A 19961-nucleotide genomic window follows, 5' to 3' on the forward strand; every position below is an offset into this window, starting at 1 on the left:
AAATGGCAACTCAAAATAACGGTGTAAATCACTTACTAAAGGTTCAGTTCATCCTACAAGGAAAACCTTTTCTCACTTATCCCCGGTGTGACTCGCCAGATACGTTTAAATATATTTACCAGGTCTTGGGATGTGTGAGATTTCTGCCTGCGCCACAACACAATGAAGGCAAAATTTGTTTTGTGTCCGATGCTTACAAAGTAATATATATATATGGTAATATTTATTAACAAAATTCAACAGAAGCACATCTTAAAAGATACAGTGTCTCTGTTACTCGAGCCACAGAGCAGTGTCAACACTTCTCTGTGGACTTATGGGATGGGTTTCTTTTAAATAGTTGGCCTACTATGTTGAATATTGCAAGACTCAAACAAACAATAATTTCCCCTCTCTGGGGTGGCTGCAGACATATTGCGCACAGACAGCTTAAAGCTAGAGAAAATACAGCTAAAGCAATGCAATGTGTTTTAGAAAGTTGGGTGAATTAACTGTTACAAATCTATTTCAAATACTGCTCAAGAGTTCTGATTTGAGGTACCTTGAAAGGGACACTTCCACCTTTAGTCAAGTTGTGCATTTGTTTTTTTGCAAACTAAATTTGCAATGCATATTTCCCGGGGAGTGTCCTGAGTACAGTCGAGGCTATGCACTACATTTCATTTCAGTGCTTCTTTTGGATTCAGATGGAGAGATCCACCAATCAATGGTGTATATATTTCAGTTATAGCGTTAAGGTGTCACCTAGGTCACCCTAGAAGGGCAAAATGAATAAGAAAAGATACTTCCTGGACCCTCCAGTGGTCAAAGACTACCTGGTCAAAGGAGAAAGATTTACTAAGTGGTCAGAGGTGAGTGGATATTTGTAAAAGCATCTGAGCTCTATCATTACACATCATTACATAGAGTTATTTATTTGATGATGATGTGAAGTACTTATATTTTACAGAAAAGTTCATGAATTCAACAACAGTGTCATTCAAATTCAACTTCAATGTCTCTCATCACACAACAGATTTGCAAAGATTTGATGTATGCATATGTTAGCCGGTATTTAAACTCAATATCCAAAATATGTGAACGCTAATTCCCTTGTTTCTACCCAGGACTCCACAAAGACTGCTCCTGTCACCATGAAGATGGACCCGAAAGGTTTTTACATTTACTGGATCAACCAAAGCAAGGTAATCGATATTGAGATTTGGGAAGAAAGAAAAAAAAACACCTTGTACTACATGTCAGAGGTGTGGGGGAAATCTTGACTCCCATTTAGTGGCTAATATAAATATAAATTAAAGGAGACAAAATCAACCTGACAGATTAAAGCCCACATTGAATAGAGGTGGTCGTGTATGACTCACATCCAGAGTGTGTGTAATTATTGGGATCTGCCAAAACCGTGGGATGGTCCACGCAGATTGTGGAGATTATTGATTGGTGCTGATGTGGGCTCACCACTGTGCAGCCCAAATGTGATGCACTTGATGAGGACTGCTTTATTTCTCTTTCTCTCTCTCTCTCTCTCTCTCTCTCTCTCTCTCTCTCTCTCTCTCTCTCTCTCTCTCTCTCTCTCTCTCTCACACACACACACACACACCACAAGGCACCTTCTGGTTTCCACCACAGCACAGAACCAGTGAAGCCTATAAAATGTGTGCCTCGTGTTTCTGGGCTCAATCATGCAATTTTTTTTTTAATATAAAAGCAGTTTTTCTGACGTAATGTCTCCAGACAGATCAAATATTCTCTACTCAACCACAGAACATTCCATAGTTTTTGCACTTTGCCAAAGCATGACTTGTGTCTAAACCCACAATTGGACTGACACGTTGAATTGAGAAGATTCTCTGCTTCTTGTTTCTAGGAGACAACGTTTCTGGATGTTGCTACTGTCAGAGATACCAGAACAGGAAAATATGCAAAACTTCCCAAAGTGAGTACAGTATTATTATTGAATGTACCCTGCTCTATGGTCCAATTAGGTGAAAGTGGTGTGTTTGTTATAGAAGAATCTCTGCAGACATGCAAATACGGTGTCAAGCCCTCAGTTTGGCCATAAGTATAAGAGGCTTATTTGCATTGCAAAAACATCTCTGAACACATGCACCCACTCCCCCACGACAAAAAACACACAGACGCACACATACACAACAGTAAACACACACCGTACCACACGTTGAGTCATGATCTGAGATTCATGTGCATGAGATTGTTTTTTTTTTAGCCAACATGTGACAGCTATAGTGATTCTTCCTCACTGGCCTCCAGAGAGAGTTGCAGTATGCAGTCATGTCACCCCTCACAGTGGGTTCAAAAGGTGAAATCTGAAAACTGTTCACCTCAGGGAGAGCACAGAGCACTGCATCAACACAGCTGGGGTGCTGATGCTAGCATGTCTTCCTCTTGGGACCCTTTGTGGGGGAGGGGAGAGAATTAATTGATTGTAGAGTAGCGGACAGACGAAGGTAATACAGTACACCGGTCTTCTTGTTGCTGTTATTGTTGTACATGAACGTGCAAGTGTGTCTCGGTGTATGAGTGCATATGTTTGCATGCCTTCATCGTCAAATTTGCATGGGCTAAATAAGCTCCTGGAGAGCAAGAGCTGCAGACATTATTTTACTTACTGAAGCAAACAGAGGGTGAACAGATGAATACATAATCAACTTTAAAATGGCACCATCTATTTTGAGCCATACAAAACACATATGCTGTCTCTTTTGCCTTTCACAGCACACCAAGGTTCGAAACGTGTTCAACATGGACTTCCCGGACAGCAACCATCTTGCCAAAACGCTTACTTTCGTCTCAGGTCCAGACACAGTGAATCTGACCTACCATAACTTCTTTGCCTCTAAGGAGAAAGTGACACAGGTAATGTGTTACGCATTATGTGTATGCACAGACTGTATGTGTTATTGGCATTGTGTCTGTCCTTTAGCTGTTTACAATCCTCCTTTATGACTACTGTGATTGTTCAAACGTGATCATTAGCCATACAATGAGCCTTTGCTTCCCCCGAGAAGGCGCCCTCTGTCCCCCCTTTAGTCTTCATTAGACTTTATGACTCCAATTTCCGGATTTAATCAACTGTAATGAAATTTGAGCTTTGTTCAAATGCAACATCATTTCCTGAGGTACTATTATGTTAATGCCCTCTAGTGGTGACTTTGTGTCCTTTTTCAAATGTACCATCATGACGTTTAAAAAACAATTCATGTCGACATTGAATATAATATCCTGTTTTTTTTTTGTAATGAATGCACATCAGAACTGGGCAAATGACATCCTTGCAATCGCCTACAATGCTGCAAGAAACAATGCGTGCAGACATGTCTTCCTGGAAAAGATGTAAGTGAACACCGGCTGATGGTTCAGCTTGTGTTGTCGCTGAGTGAAAACGACACTATTTAATTTCACCTATATGACAGAATCATGTGGTAAGCAAAGCAATTATGCTCAATTCTAGGTTTGCCCGTATTTCTCTTCACACCAACAAGGACGGCAAGATCCTAGTGAAAAAGTAGGTCACAGGTCATGAGAGGCTGGCACGCAGAAATTTGTTTTTACAGCAGATTTCCACATTTCTTATCAATGTTTCACTGTGTGTGTATTTTCAGTATTTACAAGATGTTCCCTGCGGATAAGAAGAGGGTGGAAAGTGCCTTAGCGGCGGCACAGCTCCCTAAAGGAAAGGTTAGAAAATATCATGGTTGGTTGGTTGTCTACTCTCTAAATCCAACCGCTGCTCATAATGTCCTGGTGTTTGTTATGGATTTTGACTGAAATATTAATGATAAGATACCACTGCGAACACAGATTGGGTCAAATGTTTGTTATTGTAGATGACATGTTTTTACTTTGCAGCATGACACCATAAAGCCGGATGTCTTCACCGAGTCTACCTTCAAGGTCTTTCTGGCAAACCTCTGCCCTCGGCCCGAGATCTATGAGATCTTCACTTCTTAGTGAGTCGACTTCTCCCGTGCTGTCTGCTGATGTGACTGGATTATCCTCAAATTATCATCTTGCATCTTGTAGTTTTTCAAAATATTGTAACTACTGTCACATATTGTTCTAATTCTCATTCTTGAGACTTCCAAAAATGTGTCATGATTTTCTTGAGAATCATCATTTCGCTCTTTGTTTGAAACCCTTTCATCCAACATTAAAATACTCCTAAAAAAGGCCTCTGTTCATGGTGAAGCCACACACTTTCCATATTAAACTCGAGAGATCAATGATTCCAAGATTTCGCAGGTGTTGGGCCGAGATTGACGGGAACAACCTTTCGTGTGGCGCTCATCTGATTGTCGCGCCTCACTGTGCCCTGCAGCTCGAACAAACCCACCATGACGAAGGAGAATTTCACCAAGTTCCTCAACGAGAAACAGAGGGACTCTCGGCTCAACGAGGAGCTGTTTCCCCGTCTGCGACAGGACCAGATCAAGGCCCTGATAGACAAATATGAATCCGGCTCCTCCAACTCTAACAGAAGTGAGATTTAGTGACGACATGTCTGCCACATGGAGGCTGGATCATGTTGTACTTTTGTTTTAAATACTTCAACGTGTTTTGCTCACCTGCAGGTCTGATTTCTCCAGAGGGTCTCTTATTCTACCTGATGGGGCCCGAGACGTCAGTTGTCATGCAGGACACGCTGGCCATGTGTCAGGACATGACCCAACCGATACCCCACTACTTTATCAAGTCATCCCACAACACATACCTGACAGGTCACTTGCACCTTTTTTTTTTTCGCTTGAAACGTCTCGTACCTGATCAACTCAACGCCTGAGGGTCATGAAAGGGTGATTGTTCTGTCTGTCACCCTGCAGCCGGTCAGTTCTCAGGCGTCTCCTCTCCAGAGATGTACCGTCAGTGTCTGCTGTCCGGCTGCCGCTGCCTGGAGCTCGACTGCTGGAAAGGCAAACCTCCAGAGGAAGAGCCCATCATTACTCACGGCTTCACTATGACAACTGAGATTCTCTTCAAGGTAGTTCAACATCATTTTGGGGCGTCGGCCGGGTGTCCTGTACACTAACTTTCACGTTTGACATATTGACATTTTTGTCTGTCTTTGAGCCTCCTGGATCTTGCATAATCTAAACAACAGGGCTGAAAACGAGTACAACGAGACGATTCGGACATGAACAGGAAATGTGGTCTGAACTGATTTGTATCTTGTGAATAAATAGTGAAGCCGTACACTTCATAACACGACTGTAGACAAGAAGCTCAAATTATGCACCGTCTCAAAAGTACCTGCCAAGTAGCCAAGATAGCCTTTTCAGATTATTTTTTGTCAATATTTTTTACTTTAAATCAACTTAAAATCAACTTTATTTTTGTCCATATGTCCTCTTTGCATGCAGTTCATTCTTCAATGAAAATATAAGTGTGCATTATACATAGAAACCAGCTTTTTTTCCTTCTCCACCCTTTTACATTTTTATCATGACTCTTCAAACCAATTTTAGCGTCATCCCATTTTCATGCAATATGGTCATTAAAACTATCAACACACACATTTATTCAGACTCCTTTTTTAAGACGGGTTCCAAATACAAACCACTTAATTATTGAATTCATTTAGGTACATGGTTAGAATATTACTTTATATTTTGTGGACTTAGACTTTCAGTATACCTTCAGTATACTATTGAACCCAGAAAATGAAGCAGTATAGCTCACGCCATACTTTTTGTGCACGTCCAAGCCACTTCCAGTTGTTCCCTTATATTGTCGATCATAAATCTTGGGCCTTTTCTCGTAAATGGCCAAGTCTGAGCTTCCTGTGAGCAAAGTCTTCATTGTTTCCATACGACATCTTCAGTCACCAAATAGTGGCAAAGTGTGTCGATAAATAAAAATGAAAGTCTTTAAATTCGCTGATTATCTTTTTATTCACTGCCAGGTGCACATTGAGAAGTAGAAGAGCGTGAAGGCTTAAACACACACAGTAACACTGAACAGACAGGCAAACCTGTCATCCTCTGTCTCTCCACACTTCCATTTAAGGGCAGCGGGAGCGCCACAGTCTCCGTGTCCCAGACACAGCAGCTGAGTTCAGCTTACTGTCAGCCATGTGAGAGGGTTGGAGCTGACTTCATTACCTTTCCATAGAAGCAATAGCGATGCAGTTTGTCATGTTTTCTCTCTCCATGTTTCAGGAGTATTGTAATTCTTGGCTCAGTCTATTGATTTCATGCTTTTGTGCTGCTTCCATGATTGTATTATATTTGTACACATTTTCTGTGTAATCGGCTTATTTTGTTTGTCTTTATCTAATTGAATAAAAATCGACGTCAATGCCTGAAAAACAAAACGCCTGTGTCTTTTTGATGACAGGATGTGATTGAGGCCATTGCAGAGAGCGCCTTCAAGACCTCCCAGTATCCCGTTATCCTCTCATTCGAGAACCACGTTGACTCGTAAGACCGAGCTTTCACATGAGCTCGTACCATGTAATGTTATTAACACGATGTAATAATGGAATATTCAATATGTCAATGGAATATTGATGTCAAATACTGAGGGCTTAATTGAACCTTTTGTTCTGGTTTCGTTCCAGGGTGAAACAGCAGGAGAAGATGGCCAACTACTGCAAAACCATATTTGGTGATGCCCTTCTAACAGATCCGCTGGACAAATACCCTGTGAGTACGCCGCGCGCACCACAGCTCGCTGTCAAAACAACAGTTAGATAAAGTTTATATATGAGGGGTTTGCGAAACAGAACTCCTTGTTTAATAAATCATAAAGGATTATTGCATCGTATGTGTCTGTGTCATGAAGGCAATAAAAGGAAAAGTCATGTTTGTCTTTCTTATCTAGACATGATGCTCATTTAGGCTCCAATACCCATCCATCCGATTCATAGCAACAGCCACAGCACCTCCTCCCAGCTGTGTGTGTGTGTAGGGGTGTTTGTGTGTTTGTATTCCTGAGTTATAGAGACAACACAGATCTTTAACACTCTGAAAATAATATCAATTCCGTCGCTCTGAAATGCCTCATTATTCAAAATGTTCCTGCAAATTGTATTTACTGACATAATTATCTCTTTTTTTTTAAACTTCTTTTAATTTCCTTTCACGAAGTGCAATCACAGGGCGGTCATCTCCTCAGAGACGTGAATCCAGAAATACACTCAGATAATAGATTTATTAAAAGAAGTCCACAGGAAGTGTTTCCATGTTCTAACTTCCTCCCTCCATTGCGTCTGAGGCTGTGGCCTCGGCCAGCAGGCTGGGATTATTTCCTCAGTAATTAAAAGGACTTTCTGTACTAATGTCTGATTTGTGTGGCTAATGTCCTGATAAGAAGTAACATGGCTTAACAGCAGTTCTATCTCTATTTCATTTGGTATGATTTGCCAATATTTTGATAGTTTTGGATAGTCCAAAACCATATGTGTGGTCTCCCAGCAGGCCGCAGCCCTCCAGCACTTGAAACCATGATCTTAATGCACTTTTAAAGCCCAACACCGAGTGAGATAAACAGTAAATCCCTCTGTAGGATTTGAATGATTTTTTTTATTTTTTATGTTCAGTGATGCTTTTTTAGAGGTAATAGAAGGTAAGATATCGAAAAAATGTACCATATATTTAATAAAATGTAAATACCTTCTAAGAAATCGTTCTGCACCATAAAGCCAGATGAGAATACTTTAAAACAAAACATTTCCTTTAATACCTCCACATTCCCAAAGACAGCTTAGGAACATGACCTTGATGTGTGCTGCAGTGCTGCGTACGATTGTATTGTCACAGTTCACCACAAGTCACTTTTAGGATTCTCTCTATTTTTCTGAACCGTGCAGCTGAAGCCGGGCCAGCAGATCCCCAGCCCTTCTGAGCTCATGGGTAAGATTCTCATCAAGAACAAGAAAGGCAGCCATGAAAAGCCGAACCAAACTAAGAAAACCAGCGCAGCAGCAACCGACCAGACCACCACCACGCCTCCACCCACGCAGGACCCAAACTCCACCTCCCAGGATGCCGCCAACCCGACACCCTGCAGCACCCAGGAGAACCAAGGTGGTCTTGATGAGCCGCCAGTCAAATCAGTTTACATTTAAAAGATAGGTGTGTTTAGTTATTGTTTAGGCGTCACTGTCATTATTTATACATGTTTAACCAGAGGGGGACGCAGCTGTGGAGGACGCTGAGGAGCAAGAGGAGGCGGAGGAACAGGACGAGGAAAAAATGAAGACATCAGATGAGGTAAAGTGTGTGGTTACGATGACAGTTTTATTGCTCTGCATCATCTGTGACCTACTAAAACAGCTCAAGCAGTTAACTTCCTGTCAATCCCCCACAGGGCACAGCTGGACAAGAAGTCACAGCCTATGAGGCGATGTCGTCGCTGGTCAACTACATCCAGCCAAATAAATTTGTCTCTTTTGACCATGCCAGGAGTATGTCTTTGCTCTGTATATTCAACCCAAACTCAGACAAAATTAGATGTTATAAAATACTGCACAGGTAAACAAATCAATGTGAAACTGATTTATGCAATACTCTTCTTTCTTCACAGAGAAGAACAAGAGTTTCGTCATCTCATCTCTTGTGGAGACCAGAGGGGAGGCAATGATTTCCAAGACTGCTGTCGAGTTTGTCGAGTATCCTTTAGGGGCGACGTAAATGCTCAAAAATATGGAAAACTGTAGTAGACAGGATGAATTAGATTTTCTTTTTTGTATGACGCAAAATTGAAAAAAAAATACATTTCTCTGCCACAAGAGTCTCCTGTGGTTCATGTAAACAGAGTTAAAAAGCTTCCTAAACCGTCTTTCTCAGATACAATAAGAGGCAGATGAGCAGGATTTACCCCAAAGGAACAAGAATGGACTCATCCAACTACAGCCCACAACCTTTCTGGAACGTAGGCTGCCAGTTGGTGGCGCTCAACTACCAGACAATGGGTAGAAATGATCGCACAACACACAGACAACCACTTAAAATGTGCTGCACTAAACAGGAAGATTTCACCACTGTTTTCTCTTCAATCGTCACTTGAGTCTGACATGTTTTAAATGTCATCCTCTGCTGTATTTCTCAACCTGAGCTTCTGTTTTTCACCTCAGCATGTCAGTGTTGCACCTCTTTGTGCTGTGCGGGCCTCCGCTGTGCTTTGCATCCCAAACGCTCACTGCTCCTCCCTGTGCAATACAGAGGGGGCATAAATGAGCTGTTTTGTGTCTATTTTCAGATTTCCCCATGCAGCTGAACATGGCTCTTTTTGAATTCAACGGCCGAACAGGCTACATTCTCAAGCACGATGTTCTGCGTCGCAGTGACAAAAAGTTTGACCCTTTCTGTGACAGGATCGACACGGTTGTGGCAAGCACACTGACCATAAAGGCAGGTCCACAGCCTTGTCCACATTTTTCTTCTCCCACTTTAACTATCAATGTGGTGCGTTCGGCAAATATCTGTGCAAAGTAACAACATGTTAAAAGAAAGGTAAAAATGTTCACACACTAAAGCGGCGTCATTTATGGTGTTGCATTGAGGGAAACAGATGTAATATGTGAATCGCCTGAAGCTGTTTTTGCTTTTCTAAATTGAGCACCTTATTAGCCTCAATAGCCTTAGAAGGTCTGCGTTTGTGTCTGGATGAATAGTAAGAATACAAGCTTCCTGCTGAGACTGATATATGGTTCTGGGTATTCAGCATGCGCTGCATGACTGAAAGCCTGAGCTTTATTTATACCCATTGTGTCCTGAGAACGGGTCCACACAACAGCATCCGTACCCTCAGCTGCTCCATACATGTACGTCATTATATTATTATTTTCCGGCCCCATCACTAGATCTACTCGGGTCAGTTTCTGTCTGAAAAGAGCGTGAAAACGGGAGTGGAGGTGGAGGTGATTGGGCTGCCGGGAGACCCCAAGAAGAAATATCGCACCAAATGGTCCACCACACCCAATGCCATCAACCCAGTGTGGAATGAGGAGCCTTTTGTTTTTGAGAAGGTGTGTATTTGTTTCCGCCACAAACCTTTTTTTTGAGATAAAAAGTCATAATTATCAGATAATAAAGTCAAAATTATGAGATAAAGAAGTCAAAATGATGAGATAGTAAGTGTGCATGCGATTCAGTGACGCTGGCTTTTTTCCTTCCTGTTATCTGCGCTGTCTTCACATGTATCTTCATCCCCTCGCTGGTCTAACCATGCAACTGATATGCAAGCTTAACGTTTTAGCTCAACAAAGAATAGTGTATATCTTTGTTGTTTCCATGATGCATAGATCCTGCTTCCAGAAATGGCCTCTCTAAGAATTGTAGTCCATGAGGAGAACGGTAAATTCTTGGGACACAGGATCATCCCACTTGGTGCCATCCAGTCAGGTCAGTGAAAAAAAAAAACACCTCAACGTATGCTTCATCTAATCTACATCATTTAAAACACTACTGAGTCATTCAAGGCCTCAGAGTGTTTGCTGACATGTTTTTGCGAGCTTCTGGACAAGAGGAGCAGCTGCCGTGTTTTTCATTTACTGAGGTTTGTGTTATGGCCTGCAGGTTTCCATCACATCTGCCTGCGCAGTGAGAGCAACATGCCGCTCACACTGCCTGCTCTCTTTGTGTACATCGAGGTCAAGGACTACATCCCAGCAGCCTTTGCAGGTGCTTGAATATTTTGCTCTGGGTTTTTGCAAAAGAAAAAGCTACAGCTGAAATGAAATACTTGTTGTTACAATGCCAGTCAGAGAGAAGACTAGTTTATTTCAGATTCGTAAAACTCTGTAGCATTTAGGTGTCTTGGTCATTTATTTTTGGTGAATTATTGACATATTTGATTCTACCTCAGATTTCACAGATGCCCTTTTCAATCCAACGAAAGGATCGGAGAAGACCACAAAAACCCCAAAGGAGGTAACAAAAAGCAGCCAAAGGAAATTTAATTCAGCCATAATCAACTGAAATTGACACATCAGTTATATCCCCAGTTCTCCCTTGAATCCTCAACAGCACAAAATTCACTTCCTGGAAGATGACCAGCATTTTTAGATTGTACGGTTCTTGTCTTTTTTGTGCCCACGCAGTCATCCTCTGACTACATTTCTCCCTATGAGAAGCCCCTCGTGGTCCAACCCCCCACAGACAAAGATAAGGAAAGCGAAGCCCCTGCTGCAGGTAATGAAGCTTGTGAATGGGACACAGTTCAACGTTGTTGTTTCTTACAGACACTGAGCTACAATTTTGCTCTTGTAGTAATTCCTTGGTGCTGAATTAAAAAGCTGTTTTTGAACGCTTTCCCCCTTACACTAGAAGTTGCAGCATCTGAACCTCCACCATTAGTTGACACTGATGACCAATCACCAAAGTCTGCTCCAGAGGCAAGCTCAGAAGAAGCTAAAGAAGAGACTGAGAACAACTCAGACACTCAACAACCTGCAGCAGAACCGCCTCAAACTCCTGACCCAGGAAGCTCCACGCCTGAAACCCTCGCTGAAGCCTCTCCTCCCGCTGAGGAGGCAGCCCCTGAGATTGAAGCAGTTCAAGAGCCAGAGGCACCTTCTGAAACCAAAGAGGAGCCGGTGACCGACTCCAGTACAAACCCTGAGCCCGCTCCAGATGATACACCAAGCACAGACGCTGCCAGCTCCGCTGAAGAGCCCGTTGCTGAGGTCTTGCTCTGTCCGGCGAGTGCATCGGCCGAGCCTGCCGGATCAGCGGACTCATCTCAGCCGCCGCCATCCAGCGAAGGTAACACCGAAGTGCTTCATGTGTTGCACTCATCGCAGTTTCCATTTTGTCATTGCACTGTAGGTGCCAATTTAGACTTTTTTTGTTTCAAAAATGCATATCCACTGCTGACACAAGTAGGAGGATTCTAACAACAAAACCTTGTGTGTTTATGCGGCAGAGCCTTCAACTGTGACTATTGAAGAGCTGACACAGCACAAGAACTATCTGAAGGTCATCAAGCGTCAGGAGAGAGATATGAAAGAGGGAGAAAAGAAGTATCAGAAAAAAAGAGAGGATCTGATTCAGAAATACTCTGACACATTCAAGGCCGTCAAGAAGAAGGCCTCTGTGAAGAAAAAAGAGTGAGAATATTCTTTTTTTTCGCCCAAAGTGTTGTCTTTTGCCGGGACAGTTTCCAGCTGAAATATGATAGGAGAGAAAAAAAAGTTTGACTAAAGACAATAACATAGTGTTTGTGAAGGAGGGGTGTATTTAACGGAGTATTAATACTTACCCTCTAATAAAGTTGTTGTTGTTGTTTTGGTCAGTGTCATTAATGACATTATATTTCGAAGCACAGATAATATTCCTAACGTGTTTTTCCAGCTGAAGCAGAATAATAGAGGATGAAGAGAACAAGTAAATGAATATTGGTTGCTCTGCCTTTAGTGCACAGCTCTCCACACTAACCTTTCAGGAAAAAAATTGTTATTCACAGCCAAATGAGCATTGCTGTGAGGGATTTCCAGTAACTGCACAGTTTTATTTTAAGTTCTGTACGTGGAAATATTATGGCTGTTTGTCAATAGACTTTATTCCTCTTACATTTGTCCTGTCATGTTGTATCATGTCATGCTTCCTTCAGGGGAGGAGGAAACCCCTCTGACGCCAGCGTGCAGACGGAGCGGGTGCAGGAGCAGAAGGACAAAATGCAGGTTGAGCTGCAAACTCTGTGGACGGAGCAGTGTGATCAGTTGAAGAAAAGGAAAGAGCAGTGTGCAACAGAGGTGAGTCAAATACAGCTTTGTGTTTAACACGCCACTCAAAGTATCAACATTTGGTTTCCCCATTTCAAATGAAAGCAAAGCCAATCGGGATGGAAGGTAAATCACTGCATTTACTCAAGTACTGTTCATAAAACTGCACTCATCAATATTCTTGTACTAACAAAGGGTCAGTTGACTATGTGAAATGTGAAAGCTGTCGTTCATAGTGGCTACACCACTGAGAAGGATCACCTCCTTTAATTGATTCTGCAGCTCCCCTCAGCTCCAATGAGCGTTTTAACATCCATCTGCTCAGTGTTGCGGTTTTACGGCCTGCAACTTTACTGTTTTGTTTCAGTGTTAATTAAAACAGCTGTAAAACATTCAATATGCACATTATACACTACCTACTCAGCAACACACAGCCAAAGTTAATAGCTGGTGGTGAAGAATTTAGCAGCTAAAGAGCCAGATATGTCCTAATAGACCAATGTTTGCCAAAAGGACAGAAACACCAGTGAATAATAATGTTGCTCTGTAACAGCTGGATGTGTAAATAAGCAACTTTTTGCAAACAACTTCGCCATGTCAACTTTTCTAGTTCATTTCCAGATCAAGATTTGCACACAAAACATACAAAATATGATGCATTGTTTACAAATAAATTACAACAAAATTCTGCAAATTGTTTAAAATGGTCTACACTTCATGTCACCAAAGTGGGTGATGATGTCTTTGAAAGAAGTGGGACTCAAAATGTGGGTCCCATATTTACTTACCTGCCCCCTGAGTCCTCAGGGGCATTTGCGAGTCCCACGCAACACAGATACAGGAAGCTGGCTCTCAGTGGGATGGTTTGTTCTCTGGCATACAGTTTTGATCTGAAGGGTCAATCGGGTGTTTTTTTAAATGTTGCCACCTCATTAGACTGAGTGTAGATAAACAGGACTGCAGAAGTGCTGTGTAGTGAGGTTTGCATCCCACAGGTCTTGAACCAAGTGCTCTCATTAAACTTATAGCCAAAGTTCATGCAAATTGACAACTGAGGTCTGAACTTTTAGTTGGAGAGAGACTTTAATCACACGCAGCATGGACAATGTTATTTAGAGCTACTCAAGTCTCTTTTCTAGCTCTATCTTGACTCTGATTCTTTCTATTCTTTCTCATATTGTGACAGAGACTGGCCAAACTGTTGGAGATGGCCGCAGAGATCCACAGCGTTGAACTGAAGACCCTGGAGAGGTGTGAACACACATACAACACATATTGGGACATGCTGTACACACTGGGAGTGCAAAGGGCTTTGCTGAGTCTGTCCAATCTGTGCCCTGAGATTTAAATGCGACGCTGTGTGTGTGTGTGTGTGTGTGTGTGTGTGTGTGTGTGTGTGTGTGTGTGTGTGTCATCTGAAGTAAAACATTTGACAATTTGCAAAGACAATACCATCAAGTAATGAATAAATAACCCCAATGTGTGTGTCCTCCAATGGCGCTGGCTGGCTTGTGGTGTCCTGGATGTGTGTGTGTTATCCCAAGTCCCCAGCCGGCAGATGGTTATCTCAGGACAAGCATTATCCAACAGGTGTTTAAACAGCAGTAGGGAAGCGAAGGCGGCTGTGCTAATCTACCTGTCCACACGGACACTACAGTTTGAAGCAAAACTGTTGTTTATAGGAACATTTTTCATTTTTAGAATTTGAATCAAGCAGGAGCCCTCACTTTTTGTCTTTGCCTTGGTTTGCAGCGGCACCAAAGACAATAATAAGAAGACACTTGAAAAATCTTCATTCTCAGAGAGAGCAAAGTGAGTTCACATTACAGCCTTGAGTCCTTTTGTGTGTTTCCATTCATTGTAGTTTCTCTCAATGTGTTACAGCTTCCTGTCCAAAATTAAAAGAAATATAAGAAGACACATGTGCTTCCCCCTCTGCCAAAGCCATTACATTAAGTCTTGATTTGATTCATTTTTAACAGTATGTACAAGAGCTCTAACTGAACATTATAATTATCCTCTTTTAGGCTGAAAAAGACAAAGAGCACAGAGCTGTTGGATGAGCCTGGTCAGTCGGACGGTGCAGTAAGTCGTCTTTTTAGTTCACTGAAAGTTGCAGGTGTTTTGAGCACGTATGTACAATTAAAAACAGAGATATTTGCTTTTGGACCAAGAGTTTTATGAGGAAATTGATACCAAGCTCAATGTGCAGAAATGATTGAGCTTTTGCTAGCAGCTGGTTCAATTAGCTCAGCATAAAAAGTGAAAACCGGGGGAAATCCCTTACCTGGATCTGTCCAAAGGTTATCACGAATAAGCATAGATCTCCAAATGTCAAAATATTCTCTTCAAGAAATTGTTAGGCTGAGGCGACACGCTCACATGCATCACATGTACTTTAAACAGCACCAATGTCTCAACTCACACTTAATTTATTCACTGGCTTGTTCAACGCGTATTCAACTGTGTGACTATGGTTACAATAAGACAAACAAACATCTGAAGAATCGACCCAGATGTGGAAGAAAGCGGCATGTTACCGCACCTTCCTTTCATACATCTGAATACATGTTCACATACACCCCCGTGTTTGCCTACAAACCCGCACACAATGTTGAACAGTCACTCACAGCCACGTGAGCATGCACGCCCATTCACACAAACCACCCACATTGACAAACACACACACACACCCTTTTATCCAGCGAGGAAAGTGCAGAGGGCCCTGACCATAGTCCAGGCTTGTCTGTTACTCAGAGGCTGTTTACAGGGAGCAGACTAATCCATGTGTGGTCAATGACTCACTGGGCTCTGCTGTTGTCTCATTAAGAGTCAGACCTGTTGTATCTGCGCTAAATACACGGCCATTTCACTCTGCTCCTCTCCGATCGACTTCCTCTGGAAAGTAGCAAACCCCACTCACACCTCTGCACTTTAAGGTCCCATTGCGGCACATTTTGATTTACTTAATCAGCCTTTGCCAATTTATGACGACAACTATTTATAAAACAATCACTTGCTTAATCAGCAAGGCCTCCGTATTGAATAAGGACTAAGAAACCGAGCTGGACAAGTCTAACCTGTTGTGACTTAACTGTATTGATCATCTTGCTCAGGTTGCATCCCGTGGGTGCATTCCTCTCTAGATATACACACACACACACACAGTGAAACACATGTGCAGAACTGCTTATAGACATGCGACCCGCCTTTATCGCTCCCTCACTTGATACAGCATTCACACACACACACACAATAGACTCAAACCACAGATCGATGGAGTTTTACAGCGGCCACATGTTGTACTGTGCTCTGTTGTATTGTGACAGTCTTCAGATTACAGCTCCCAGCAAGAGGCTCTGATGAAGAAACAAGCTGCTACGCTGGAGAAGATCAAGACACTGACTAATCAGGTACACACACTGACACCAGGATATACAGACTCACCAAGGAGTTCCTTTTGCAGATTCCTGTTTGTGATTTCAATGCATCTCAAGATCTGTTAGGACGAGGCAAATTATAGCGAGGACATTTTTACCAGTCAGCGAATGTTTAGCACAGCAAACCCTGATGATTGATAACCATCACATTGTACTACCTCCTGAGAGAGGGCTTTTTTCCTGCATGGAACCATCGCACAGTAACAAGGTTTAGTCCAATCGAGAGGAAGGGGAGTCAGTGTTTCATCAGGTCATACCTAAAGGGAACTCAGGACATGTGCGTCATTGAACTGAAGTCTAAACTCTGAAGCAAAACTGCCGGCAAGTCAAACTAACAACAGCCGACCATCATTTAACTATCGCTAGCTACTTACATTAACCTCAAATCTCCTCATCGGCTTGCGCGACGCATGCAAGACGCAGCAATAATGGGAGGGAGGCATGCAGACGAGACGAGACCGAAAGTCGAGTTCATAAAATGAAATAGTTTACTTTAGGTTTGTCTGAAATCAGCATACAATTCCCCGGCATGCATATGGGAAATATAATATTTAATTAGGATTACAGGCAAGAAGGGTGAATACATTTTTCAACTTTCTCGTCCTGAGGCGGTCCCCACCAGGTGATTAATACATGATCAATACAAACAAAGATCAAACTGTGCCAGCAACAACTTTTTCAAATTCCTTGCCACGCGTGGCCATCTGTCCACTCAGTGATCCTACGTAATGTTTTAGGGTGACACATGCAGTTTAGGCAATTGAGATTTACAGACCAGGCTCCCACCGCTGCAAATGATGTCAGAGCAATTTTATGACAATGCGTTGCTTTGAATTGGTCAAATCTTGGCAGTTATGAGTTATTGAGAAAAGAGGTGTTGGATAGTTTAAACACTGACGCGTAAATGCCAGATTGATGTGTGTTGATGGTGTTTTATGTCTCAACAATAGGATTAGCCTAAAAGTAGTTTTTGACACTGAAAGACGCAGTGGGAGGAATTTAAGAGATTAAGGGACAAATGAGGATAATGTATTTCTTTCAACATGCAAGCTAATCTTTGCTTATGTATTTAACATCATTGATTGAGTATTGCGACAATTTCCTAATTACAGGCACTTTGTCATCAAATATCCTGAAAATAGCTCACCATGACTCTTGTTTAAAATCGGTCCACTGGGTTCATGCCAGTTCCCTCGCTTGAGGTTAGCAGTGATCATTATTTTGCCTGGTGCCAATGCACAAATCCATCCTCTAAAGATTACGATGAGAATCTGGCGAAGTAAAGAATCAATAAAAATGCCAATGTGTCCTTCAGACAAACCCGTAACCTCTAACTAAGCTTCGGAGCCTTTGTCTTGCAGCTCAATCAGGAGGCCCTGACGGACCACAATAATAAACAGAGAGCTATGCCAGCGGAGGTGAAGGAGGCCGTCAACGTCTGTGTGGGGGCTCACTTTCCCGACTTGGTCGACCAGGCTGCAGACAGCAAGGTGGAGGGAGCGTGCTTCTATGGCGACGTCTTCCTGGGTTAGATGTGCCTTTTGATCCATGACCCTCCAGCGTAACTCTCTCCTAACTTTTGAGAAACTTCTTTTTTTTAAAGACTCTTATGTTCTTCTCACCTGTTACGTAGCCTGAAGTCGGAGCATGACTGTGGAAAAGTAGAAGATTCAATTATCTCTGTGTGAAGTGTTTTACTTTAGAGGTGCTGGTCATACAGGGAGCTATTTGGGGAGTCATTAGGCCATAATTGTTTTTGTGGAAGTCCCGTAGCGTAGAAGAAAAGTTTGATCAATTGGAAATTATTTTCTTTACTCTTTACTTTTCTGTTGCTTTTCACCCATAAAAGAAATTGCCTGATACGGCGACAAATATCTTCCAGATGAAAGGTCATCACTGAAAGCTTTTGTTTGGTACCCACAGTGTCCTTTCTGTTCTCTTAATGAGATCAAAAGTAAATGTAGCGGCAAAGATGGGTTATCACAGTCCGCAGGCTGAATTCGAGACCATGACTCCATCTGTCACACTTCAGCACGTGGTGGGTAATAATCCATGAACCTACAGCAAAACATTCACTTTGAGCTTTAGGTGAGTTGCAGTTTAAAAGAGAGTTTTTTTGAAAACTAAAACTACATTTACTCTTTAACTGGAACAAAGGTCAGCACCAGTACATACATTTTCCCTCTGCATCATTTGTTCTTGTGATGAATAGTTCTTAATAAACTTTTATTTTCACTGTATTTATGTATGTTAACTTTGTTTTTCCAAGTGAGTTTTACTGAATATGTTTACATGACTGTCTTTTATCTGGTGTTGATCATATCAGTCATGTTTACATGCAACTTACAGAAGTCATTGATGCGCCGTTTACATGACAGTATCCAGGTTTCTGTTCATCTGCATCAGAGTAAGACGCTTCTGCATCGAGCATTTATGATCTCTGCGTAAACTATCAGTATACTTTTGTAGTCGATTCTCATATTTCTTTTAAATGGACGTTATGGGACTAACTTGAGGTACATGACAGAACATTTTCAGAAACCTGAAAAAGGTGGTTACATGCAACAGCATCTAATTTTCCACTAACTAACATCTCCAGGTGTCTGAAACCAGGCTGTAATAAGGACAAAATGTAATTCGTATGCACCAAAACAATCATAAACAGGATACTAACCTATGTTATATTCACTGAGATAATTGAGCCCCGTCCACGCTCTCAGTTATCCACATTCACACCTGCAGCGCTGCCCCGTGTCACCACAGGCTACGCTGTTGGGCCTCACTCAAAAGCACAGGAAATGATGGGAGTGGAGCTGTTCTTCACTTACATTTTCTGCTGGTCCAGAGATCAAACTGGCAACCTGGGGCTTATAAATGTGCTTCTCTTTCCTTTAGCCCAGAAAGTGTGTTTCCATCCATCTATTTTTATGCACATTTTCAATTTGCAAACCGGGTGTATCCATACAACCACAATTTGACGTGGCACCTGCCTCTTGACAGAATCAGCTCAAAAAACTGTTTATTTTGATGTTCTCGACTTCCAATATTCACACATAAGTGCAGCGGATGTGAATACAAGAGAAGCACAATCTAGGTTAAAGACAACTGTGCTATTTGCAATTAGACTGTCAGACGCTCGGGTTCAATCAGCGGTGGGAAGGCGGTGCACGGAGGCCTAGGAGCATCTCCATAGCTCTCTCTCTCTCTCTCTCTCTCTCTCTGTCTCTCTCGCTCTCTCTCTCTCTCTCTCTCCCTCTCTCTCTCTCTCTCTGTATCTGTCTCAAACTTCTACACAAGAGTAATTTGGCACATTGTGGCCCTAATGATTCATAATTGTTATTCATAATACCACATAATTGCGATGCCTTTTCTCACCAACTACTCCGAGATCTGTGCTGAAACAAGTGCTCTTTTTTAAACACAGCCGCAATAAAGACACGTGGACTGGAGCGAGAATAATTTGGAAGACAACTGAGAAATGTTACAACTTCATTTCAGCTCCATATGGTACATTAAATGACAGAGATTGGACCAAGCTGTCATATCAATTAGGGCCACGTGTTTCTTCAAGTGTTTACACTCACGTGCATGCATTTGTTAATGAACACAGCTTCCCTCGGACTCACTGCCCAAAGCAATCTGTCAGTACTTCTGAATCAAATTACATGAATGACATTTCAAAGTGGAAGATCTGGACAAACGACTTCTAGGAGACACAGCTTGTGCCTGAGAGTCCTGCCACCTCATGCACAACACAGATGAACTGTGAGTTTCGGAGTGTGAAATCAGTCAGTCCTTAGTCACCGCGCTGATAATCTTACATAAGACGAAGACAACTC

The 19961-nt window shown here is 42.2% G+C and overlaps 1 protein-coding gene across 1 annotated transcript; it reads left to right on the top strand.

The window, feature by feature from the left end:
- The first annotated feature begins 767 nt into the window (after nucleotides 1–767).
- On the top strand, nucleotides 768–18362 carry plcb2 (phospholipase C, beta 2). Its single transcript, XM_068580290.1, has 32 exons — nucleotides 768–851; nucleotides 1107–1184; nucleotides 1865–1933; nucleotides 2734–2874; nucleotides 3272–3351; nucleotides 3470–3523; nucleotides 3621–3696; nucleotides 3868–3968; nucleotides 4337–4497; nucleotides 4590–4736; nucleotides 4839–4996; nucleotides 6352–6434; nucleotides 6575–6659; nucleotides 7826–8042; nucleotides 8146–8228; nucleotides 8326–8422; nucleotides 8542–8626; nucleotides 8805–8929; nucleotides 9217–9368; nucleotides 9821–9985; nucleotides 10262–10361; nucleotides 10536–10640; nucleotides 10825–10889; nucleotides 11060–11150; nucleotides 11286–11723; nucleotides 11884–12067; nucleotides 12571–12712; nucleotides 13869–13933; nucleotides 14435–14494; nucleotides 14710–14767; nucleotides 16012–16095; nucleotides 17484–18362. The coding sequence occupies exons 1-32, from the start codon at nucleotides 768–770 to the stop codon at nucleotides 17652–17654; spliced, it is 3804 nt and encodes a 1267-aa protein (XP_068436391.1). The 3' UTR covers nucleotides 17655–18362.
- Nucleotides 18363–19961: the final 1599 nt, after the last annotated feature.

The sequence above is a fragment of the Clinocottus analis genome, unplaced genomic scaffold, assembly GCF_023055335.1.
Source record: "Clinocottus analis isolate CAN_PGR_092001 unplaced genomic scaffold, fCliAna1.0.p SCAF_17, whole genome shotgun sequence".
NCBI classification, from domain to species: domain Eukaryota; kingdom Metazoa; phylum Chordata; class Actinopteri; order Perciformes; family Cottidae; genus Clinocottus; species Clinocottus analis.